This window comes from Gopherus flavomarginatus, chromosome 19 (assembly GCF_025201925.1).
Source record: "Gopherus flavomarginatus isolate rGopFla2 chromosome 19, rGopFla2.mat.asm, whole genome shotgun sequence".
NCBI lineage: Eukaryota > Metazoa > Chordata > Testudines > Testudinidae > Gopherus > Gopherus flavomarginatus.
In genome coordinates, this window is record NC_066635.1 from 23,335,530 (window position 1) to 23,346,306 (window position 10,777).

A 10,777-nucleotide genomic window follows, 5' to 3' on the forward strand; every position below is an offset into this window, starting at 1 on the left:
TCAAGAGGCTATGTAGTGCAGCTCCCCATGATGAAGGAGGCCCAAGTAAACCTAGAACATTTTTGACAGGTTTGTCCAAGCCTGTTCTTAAAAACCTCCAATGATGGAGATTCCACAATTACTCTTGGGAGCCTATTCTAGAATTTAACTATCCTTATAGCTAAAAGTGTTTCCTAATATCTAACCTGAATCTCCCTTGCTGCAGATTAAGCCCATTGAGCCTTGTCCTACCTTCAATGGATGTGGAGAACAAATTGATCACAATCCTTTTTAAAGCAGCCCTTAACACATTTGTAGACTTATCAGGTTCTCCCTCATCATCTTTTCTCAAGACTAAACAATACCCAGGGTTTTTTTTAACCTTTCCTCAAAGATCCGGGTTTCTGAACCTTTTATCATTTTTGATGCTCTCCTCTGGAATCTCTCCAATTTGTCCACATCTTTCCTAAAGTGTGGCATACACAATTGCATAAAGTACTCCAGCTGAGGCATCACCAGTGCTGAGCAGAGCAGGACAATTACTTCCTGTGTATTACACGTAACACTCCTGGTAATATACCTCAAAATGATATTAGCCTTTTTCACAATTGCATCACATTGTTGACTCATTCAATTTGTGATCCACTATAACTCCCAGATCCTTTTCAGCAGTACTACTGTCTAGCCAGCAATTCCCCATTTGGTTTGTGTGTGCTTGATTTTTCCTTCCTAAGCTTCATACTTTGCTCTTATCTTTAAAGAATTTCACCTAATAATAAGAACATAAGAACGGCCGTACCGGGTCAGACCAAAGGTCCACCTAGCCCACTATCTGTCTACCGACAGTGGCCAATGCCAGGTGCCCCAGAGGGAGGGAAGCTAACAGGCAATGATCGTGTGATCTCTCTCCTGCCATCCATCTCCATCCTCTGATGAACAGAGGCTAGGGACACCATTCCTTACCCATCCTGGTTAATAGCCATTTATGCACTTAGTCACCTTGAATTTATCCAGTTCTCTTTTAAACATTGTTATAGTCCCAGCCTTCACAACCTCCTCAGGTGAGGAGTTCCACAAGTTGCCTGTGCGCTGTGTGAAGAAGAACTTCCTTTTATTTGTTTTAAACCTGCTACCTATTAATTTCATTTGGTGACCCCTAGTTCTTGTATTATGGGAATAAGTAAAAAACTTTTCCTTATCCACTTTCTCCACATCACTCATGATTTTATACACCTCTATCATATCCTCCCTTAGTTTCCTCTTTTCCAAGCTGAAGAGGCCTAGCCTCTTTAATCTTTCCTCGTATGGGACCCTCTCCAAACCCCTATTCATTTTAGTCGCCCTTTTCTGAACCTTTTCTAGTGCTAGAATATCTTTTTTGAGGTGAGGAGACCACATATGTACACAGTATTCAAGATATGGGTGCACCATGGATTTATATAAGGGCAATAATATATTCTCTGTCTTATTCTCTATCCCCCTTTTAATGATTCCTAACATCCTGTGGGCTTTTTTGACCGTCTCTGCGCACTGCGTGGACATCTTCAGAGAACTATCCATGATGACGCCAAGATCTTTTCCCTGACTCGTTGTAGCTAAATTAACCCCCATCATATTGTATGTATGGTTGGAGTTACCTTATTGATTTCAGGCCAATACTCTAATTTGTCAAGGTCTTTTTGAATTCTAATCTTTTTCTCTAAAGTGCTAGCAAATCCTTCTCATCTTGGTATCATCTTCATATGTCATAAGCATGCTCTTCACTCCATTATCCAAGTTATTAATGAAAATGGTGAGAAGCACCAGACCCAGGACAAACCCACGCAGGATCTCACTAATACATCCTCTCAGACTGACAGCAAACCATTGAAATAAATCATTTTTTTAAACCAGTCTGGCACCCCTCTTACAGTAATTTCATCCAGATGACATTTTCCTAGTTTGTTTATAAGAATGTCATGTGGAACTATGTCAAAACCCATACTGTACAATCAACATACATCACATCTACATTTTCCCCACTCCCTATCCACTAGGTCGGTAAACCTGCCAAAGAAGGAAATTGTGTTGGTTTGGCCTGATTTGTTCCTGACAAATCCACGTTGGCTATTACTTATAATTCTATTATCTTCTAGGTGATTACAGATTGATTAATAACTTGTTCCAGTATCTTTCCAGATATTGAAGTTAGGTTGACTATCTATGATTCCCCGGTCCTCTTTGTTTCCCTTTGCCCTCTCCTCCTCTGGGACTTCAGCAGTCCTCCATGAGTTCTCAAAGATAATTGCTAACAGTGCTGAGATTGCTTCAACTAATCTCTTAAGAATCCCTAGGATGAGTATAGCACAATAAAAGTTAATGGCTCTTAATGTGACAGACTGATTTTCTGCTCTCAGACAATTTACAATCTGAATTAAGACAAGATGACAATATAGGGAGTGGACAATATGATAATGCTGTCAGTGGGAACCCAATGTATGTGTTCTGAAGTAAAGCTATTGTTTTAATTTTTATTTTCATTACATTTTAGCAGAGGCAAAAAGGAGAGCATTGTGTTGTTTAGCAAAACAAAATCCCATTCAATCCTCTGCTGAAAGTTCCATACACGGCTAAGGAGGTGGGGAACTCCTCAGGGCCCTCCCCTATGTGTGTTTGACTTGACCAAATCCAAAATAAAATTAAATACAATGGCGTATCTCATGAATTTCAATGACGCTACTACTAAAATACTAACTCTACTAGTAATTTCAATGCTGCCTTACAATGAAGGATCTCCAATAATCTAGGAGGTGAAAGAATGAAGAAAGCTAAATTACCCTATCTGCTGCAATCTCAGGATACAGTTAACAAAAGAATACTCAAATTAAATTTCAGGCTGCAAAATTAGTAACTCTGACCTAATCACTCAGTGTTGCATTCTATGAAACACAGGTTTCTAGAACTTTCATTACATTCAGGACGCTAGAGTTTGTAAAGGGGTTTCTCAGCCATATTCTGACACTTTGCCATTCATTGTTGACAGTGAATTCTGAAACCCTCTTAATCTCAATGATGAACTTCTGATTAGCTTTAACCATTTTCTTTTTGTAACTGAGGATGCTGCATTTCAGTGTTACAATCTGTTTATTTAAGGTAACTATTAAAAATGCAAAATTTATTTTTTTACCAGTAAAATTTAAACATTGTAACTCCTAGAGATCTTCTCTAGGCAGAGGAAATTGTTCATAGACCCAATTGTTTCCTCTGCCACAACCATGCCAATCAGTATTAGCTAGGGTTGTAATTTATTAAGCACAAAGCAGATCTTAAGTGAGGACTGCTTGCCAATCCAAAATACAGCAACAACATGCCCTGTGTTTCTGCTGAAATAAAAGGCAGAAATAAGATTTAAAGAGCTGTTGTCACCTCGTGAAAACTGTGAAAAACATTAATTGAGAAATCGTTCTGCTCATGAAATTTTCTCTATCTTCCTGAGATTTTTATCTACAGTACTACTGAATTGCTGGAGATGTGGATTTTAACAGGGCAATATTAATACACATTGTTTCAGAGGGCCCTTGTATCCCCTATTTGGATTCATTATTTGAAAGGATAAACTACAGGTACCAACACTGACAGGGATGAACCTGCTTTGCTATTAGAAAATACCAGCATACCTGATCTTTTGAATAAGCCCTTTTTTTGAATAAGCAGGGATAGGTGGCTCTTCAAGAGTGCCCTGAAAGTCAAACATCTAGCACTGATTTACTGCAAGACCACCACCACTCTGGCCAGGCAAAAATCTAGAACCCTCTGGATTCCCATCCTTCTCGAGAAAATTCCCTTTGCTCATCACAATAAAATGAACATCTGCAACAGTCTTTGGCAGCCCAACTATCAGTAACAAACATCAGCCATGGCTGCTCCCTGTGCACCTGAAGCAGGCACTGAAGGTATAATTCTGCCCCTATGAAGTCAATAGTGAAACTCCTATGGACTTCCACAGGGTTAGGATTTCACCCCTAATCTACAAAATCTCTGGGGTTGGGACCTTGGAATACAACAACAAACTTAGATTGTGGAGCCCAATGCACTAGACAAATATCAACTTAAGACTTGTGAGGGACAGAAATATCCTCATTTACAAAGGGGTCGGGGGCTGACTTGCCCAAGATCACAGAATCAGCACTGCAGCAAGGATGGGAACCCAGGGGTACCATCTCCCAGCCCTTCACCTTCACCACAAAGCCAGACTGCAACCCAAGGAGGCAAAATTCAAATATGTTTTGTTTTTTAAACTTGCTTCAGTTTTATACTTTACATTTTTGAATACATCCTGCTATATTCATCTGATGATATTCTTATTTGTTTCTATACCAGCTGCAATTCTGTTGTGCTACTATCTTTCTGTTTGTCCATATTCCTATACTCTTGGATAATTACTACCCTTAAACCTTCAATAAATAATTAAGAAAATATTTATTAACAACATTGCACAGGTTTTATGTGGCGAGGGACACTGGAGGGTTAACAGAGAGTGCTTAAAATACCACCCTGAACCTACCATAAAAATACTTCCCTTGCCCCACATACTCCAAAAAACATCCCTAATATTTGGGAGATTGGCCCAACAGATGACAAATATTCAAGGTAGAACTATCAGACTGGGAGAAAAGAAAATTGTGGGAATATTTGTTGAATAGAACCATCACCTAGCACACTTATCACAAAGGATTTGAGGTTTATTTGGAGGAGGGAATCACTGAAATCATCACATCGGTGAACAGCTACAATAAAAAAGGGCAAAGACACCAGATTATAGCAGCAGAAGGAATGAAGACATAACAAAAGAGTCAGTACACCCACCTCCTTGGCCTCTCTGGAGTGGTCTACATAGCGCTGGTTACTGTATAAAAGAAAGGCTATTCTTGCACTGAAAAGGATAAAGTATTAGGGCAGCAAAGAAGATACTAAAAACAAAAATGTAATCGATAGTCTTGTGATTACTGGGGTGATAATACCCTGAGGTGAACCAACAGAGTTCAGAAAAATAATGAAAGGAATCGTAGTTAAACTTTATACAGTGCTCTAAAATTCTAAGGAAGGGTAGAAGGGAGTACAGCAGAATAGAGGCAATGGATTTCAGGAGGCGGATTTTGGTAAGCTCAGAGAGCTGATAGGCAAGGTCCCATGGGAATTAAGACTGAGAGGAAAAACAACTGAGGAAAGTTGGCAGTTTTTCAAAGGGACGCTATTAAGGGCCCAAAAGCAAGTTATTCCAATGGTTAGGAAAGATAGAAAATGTGGCAAAAGACCACCTTGGCTTACCCTTGAGATCTTGCGTGACCTACAAAATAAAAAGGCGTCATATAAAAAATGGAAACTAGGTCAGATCACGAAGGATGAATATAGGCAAATAACACAGGAATGCAGAGGCAAGATTAGAAAAGCAAAGGCACAAAATGAACTCAAACTTGCTATGGGAATAAAGGGAAACAAGAAGACTTTTTATCAATACATTAGAAGCAAGAGGAAGACTAAGGACAGGGTAGGTCCACTGCTCAATGAGGAGGGGGAAACAGTAACGGGAGACTTGGAAATGGCAGAGATGCTTAATGACTTCTTTGTTTCGGTCTTCACTGAGAAGTCTGAAGGAATGTCTAGTATAGTGAATGCTTACGGGAAGAGGGTAGGTTTAGAAGAGAAAATAAGGAAAGAGCAAGTAAATAATCACTTAGAAAAGTTAGATGCCTGCAAGTCACCAGGGCCTGATGAAATGCATCCTAGAATACTCAAGGAGTTAATAGAAGAGGTATCTGAGCCTCTAGCTATTATCTTCGGGAAATCATGGGAGACGGGGGAGATTCCAGAAGACTGGAAGGGGGCAAATATAGTGCCCATCTATAAAAAGGGAAATAAAAACAACCCAGGAAACTACAGACCAGTTAGTTTAACTTCTGTGCCAGGGAAGATAATGGAGCAGGTAATCAAAGAAATCATCTGCAAACACTTGCAAGGTGGTAAGGTGATAGGGAATAGCCAGCATGGATTTGTAAAGAACAAATTGTGTCAAACTAATCTGATAGCGTTCTTTGATAGGATAACGAGCCTTGTGGATAAGGGAGAAGCGGTGGATGTGATATACCTAGACTTTAGTAAGGCATTTGATACAGTCTCTCATGATATTCTTATAGATAAGCTAGGAAAGTACAATTTAGATGGGGCTACTATAAGGTGGGTGCATAACTGGCTGGATAACCGTACTCAGAAAGTAGTTGTTAATGGCTCCCAATCCTGCTGGAAAGGTATAACAAGTGGGGTTCCGCAGGGTTCTGTTTTGGGACCGGTTCTGTTCAATATCTTCATCAACTATTTAGATGTTGGCATAGAAAGTACGCTTATTAAGTTTGCGGACGATACCGAACTGGGAGGGATTGCAACTACTTTGGAGGACAGGGTCAAAATTCAAAATGATAAATGTCTCTCTGGGAGGGTCTAGACAGTATTTGGTCCTGCCATGAGGGCAGGGGACTGGACTCGATGACCTCTCGAGGTCCCTTCCAGTCCTAGAGTCTATGAGTCTATAAAACTTGGAGAGCAGGATAGAAAGTAGACCTATAGAATAAGTTATTACAGAAGATGATCAAAAGAGTGTGAGTTTGAGTGTTATCTAGACCTGGTTTTGGACATGTGGGTGAAGGGGTCGAGTAAGAGGTATAATAAAGAAAAGGAAAACAGAATTAAAATACAATTCAAAGGGCAAGATTTTGGGGATGTATGGCTTCTTCCAGTTCCTAAACAGTTCCTAGATGTGTTTTATTAACAACATTCCCAGGCCAAGCTGTATACAACGAAAGTAGATGGGGGAAAAAAAGTTTCTTTACTAAAAAAACAAAAAACCGATCCTCCCCCAAAATAACACCCACCTCAAACACACAAATATTACTGATCATAAGCTAACATCAGCAGTCAATAGCTGCCAGAATCTGAATATGAAAAGAAAAGAGAGCCAGGAAGGGTGACAAGCCAGAGAGGTAAAGGCATCCAGCTTCTTTGAAGTGTCTTCCTTAGCCTGGAAAAATCCATGACATCCAAAACAAGGGCTGCACTGTTGTTATGATGCCACCCAATTCATTAGATGATCATACAACCCAGGGCCTGTTTGAGATTTCAGGCAAGTATGCACATGCATAGTGTGTTCAGTCCTCAAGAGAAGGCAAGGTATCAAAGTTTCCAAGAATGGAGTAGCTAGACCAATGATACAAGATGTATGCGTGTGACGCAAAAAGCATAACAAAGCTGATACTTTAAGTACAGCAAGTTTGGCAATGCTCCTCTGAAGTTTTAATTACATTTAACTTAACTAGAGAACACTTTAATAGTGTATTATCCAAGAACTGAATATTGCTGATGGAACACAAGATAATTTTTATTTTAGTAAGGAATTATTGGTTTTGCAAGAAAATCAGAAATGAGACCTTATGCCCTCCCAATCTAACTTCATATACATAATCTTTATCTTAACAAATTCCTCTCCACCCACCAGGTCCATCTCATCTTTTTGGGTAGACCTTTATGTAATATAATGTCTATCTAAAAAATAGCTTCAGATACAAAATTTCTTACAAGAGATTTTCAAGAGCAAAAAAGATACTGTAATCATGTCTAGTTTGTGTGTTGAAGCTTAAAATGCAAAATGACAATATACAGTAACAAACCACACATCTTCTATGGGGCACACTCCTTTATTAACAAAAGACACATGATACACAAACATTTGAGCAGCATCATGCAAAGCTTACCTTTTGTCCTTCAGGAAGACTGTTTAATCTCCTACCTGCAGTGCATCAGAGGCACAATCTGAACACAGTAAGGTAGAAATCCCTCTTTGTTAATGAACTTTCTGACAATAATGTTTAGTGAGAGAGCATGTAGAGAAGAGGAGGGTTGAAAAGCTTGTGGGGGTGGGTTCTCCACCATTTAAATTCATGGCAGCACTTGTCATGTTGCTTGAAGGGTGTCCTGGTAAAAGGCATCCAACGCTTAAATGATTTTTAACTTGAAAAGAAACATGGAGTTCACAGAGATACTGGTGTGATGAATGCTCCTCTTTTCTTGCTGTTTGAGAGCACCCCTACCACAAAGCATGCAGGTGACTGCTAACAATGTGCTTGTTTTGGTTAACTATCCCCTATGACACCTATGTGCCATAATAATATGTAGCAAGGTTGGAATTATTTAAAAAATTGTATCAAAAAGTGGGCAGAGGGGAGGGGTGAGTCAATATGAAATCTATTTCCAGTTTTTTCTGCAGTGAATTTAATGCTATTAAGCAATATTCACCTGTGGCATTTACTTCATTATAAAACATTTGCTCCCACCAATCTGTTCCCAGACAATGGCTGCTCATAATTTTAAGCAAGGAACAAAATTAAGAAGCTTTTCCTAATTAGTTCATCTGTGCTGCATTAAATTTGTGCTGGAAGGTTCCCAACGTAGTCTGCTGCAATTATTAACAATGAATAGGAAGCTCATAAAATACTGACACAAATAGCTCTCTGTAAGAAAACTGAAAGGTCTGGCCACACCTCTTATAAATGAGAAAAGGTCTGCACCAGAAAATGGCCTTTTAATGAAGGTCTCACAGTATGCACTTTGGTTAACAGACAGTAAGTTGCAAATGAAGTAGCTGTAAGAGGCTAAGAGAGATCCCATGTCTCGGCTGTGCTATGTAAGCAGAGAGGAGGTGGGGAAAAATCCAGTTCTCCAAAAGCTCAGGTCAAGTAGAAATGTTATATGGACAAGTATTGGGATTCCTGTCTGTTGGACAAGGACAGCAGGGGACACTGGGGCAGACCAAATGACACAGTGAGAGAGAAAATGGCTGTGGAGGGGCTGAGTGGCGGGTGGAGAAAGAAAACTGAGCTGCTCACAGGAGCAAGGGGTGAGAAGGAACTGTATGGCGCAGCAGAACTGCACTGCCAATCAGAGGGGAGGGGCTGAAATGAAGAGCTGAGCAGAGCAATAGAACTGAGCTGCCAGTCATGAACAGTGGCGGAAATATGGGTCTTGATGATGTTAGCCAGGTGAGACCAAGAAGAGGTGCACTGCTGAGCATGCCCAAGACTGAGCCTCAGGTGAACTCGTTCCCTGTTAGTGCTGTGATTAGTATGTGGGGTCTGTGGAATGGAGAGATTGGGTCTGGGCTTTTCAGCTGCAGACAGATAGTTTAATGGCAGTTAACACTGCCAGAAGGGTAACCAGGAGTTTAATTGGCTAACCAAGCCACAGTAGCTGTAGTTTGTTTTACGACACAGACTTGATTACTTGCTGATGCAAAACACTCTTTGATTTATGATGGAAGCTGTCTCTTTTCAAGTACTTTGCCTTGCAATTGCAAACTTTGCTGCTGCTGCTGCTAGCCCCCTGCAACTTTAACGTGCAGCTAGATCCCTGACTACTTACTACTGTTTGTATTACTGTCATGCCTAAGAGCCCCAGTCATGGACCCTGACCCGGCTTCTCTTTATTATTAATATGGTTGTAACACCTAGAGACTCAAGGGAGGGATTGAGGCCCCATTGTGCTAGACACTGTGCAAACACATAACAAGACCACCCTCCCTCACCCAAAGAGCCTACCATAAAAACTGCAAATGTTTCAGACTAGTTAATTTTCCTCAATAAATAGTAAAAAGGCAATATCCAGAGTTAAAAATTAGCCAGCTAATATTCACAAATTACTGTCTGTTCAAATTACTTACAAAATAAACTGCTCCAAAGCTTCCATGGCCAATCTCTCGGAGATCTGTGAAGAGTTTTTCTGGATCTTCTTTGAAGAAGAGTTCTGCAATTTCTGGGTCCTTCAGGCTGCCTGCTCGGCTGGTTGATGGCATCCTGCTGGGCAGTTAGCCGACTGACTATCTGGGTTGAAAGTGCTGCCTCAACCCTTTGTTCATCTGTATGAATGGGGCCTCTTCAGCATGGATTACTGTAAAAAAAAAACATTACAACTTATCACTGATTACGAATCTCAGAGCCAGAGCAAAGCAACTCATTACTGAAGTCTATAGATAAGCAGAGTCCAAATTTCTTGTAGACCAAGCACCCCACTCATAACGAGTGATGCTGTTAACACAGGAGTTGGTATACCAATCAGTCCAACTGCTATGCAAGTCTGGTATCGTGCTTTCAACAGAGGCCTGCAATTTATCCCTCTATGGAAGGCACACAAAAAATGAAAACCCACCTACAATCCACTTAGCCAATCATGCAGCGATCTAATGGGAAAAAATTCCTTCCAGGCCTACAAAAATTGACCAGCTTATAAAGGCTTAATTCCCCATGTGATCTTTCATTTGCAGAGATACAGATGTCAATGGTTATACAATTATCTGCTCCTTTTTAAAAATCCACCCAACAGTATGTGTCTCGATGATCTCTGGCAATAGTGAATTCTCTGGCTTACAGTGTGTGTAAAGGAACATTTCCTTCCTTGGTTCTAAACTTACTGCCCTTTACCTTAATTTAATTCAGTATTACCTACTTCTTCGATTAGACCACAGGCTAAAAAGGAGGTACTGATCAACTGTCACTAATTTTCAATACTTCCATCAAATCCCCTTGAACCCTTCTTTCATAGTTAAATAAGGGCGTCTGCCCTGAAATGCTGCAGCTGCACCATGCTAGTGCTACCTACCCCCACGGGGAAGGGGTGGGGGGGGCTTTCCCATCAGCCTAGATAACCTCTGACAGGTGGTAGCTAGGTCAAAAGGAGAATTTGGTATAACTAGGTCGTGCAGGGGTGTGAAAAATTCACA

General features: G+C 40.4%; 1 protein-coding gene across 1 annotated transcript in view; it reads right to left on the reverse strand.

The window, feature by feature from the left end:
- The window catches only part of TAOK1 (TAO kinase 1), a 67,016-nt gene extending 57,068 nt beyond the window's left edge, over positions 1-9,948 (reverse strand). Inside the window, exon 1 of the mRNA XM_050929262.1 lies at positions 9,722-9,948. Coding sequence (XP_050785219.1) covers positions 9,722-9,853 — 132 coding nt within the window. The 5' untranslated portion in view covers positions 9,854-9,948. The remainder of the gene's footprint in view (positions 1-9,721) is intronic.
- Positions 9,949-10,777: the final 829 nt, after the last annotated feature.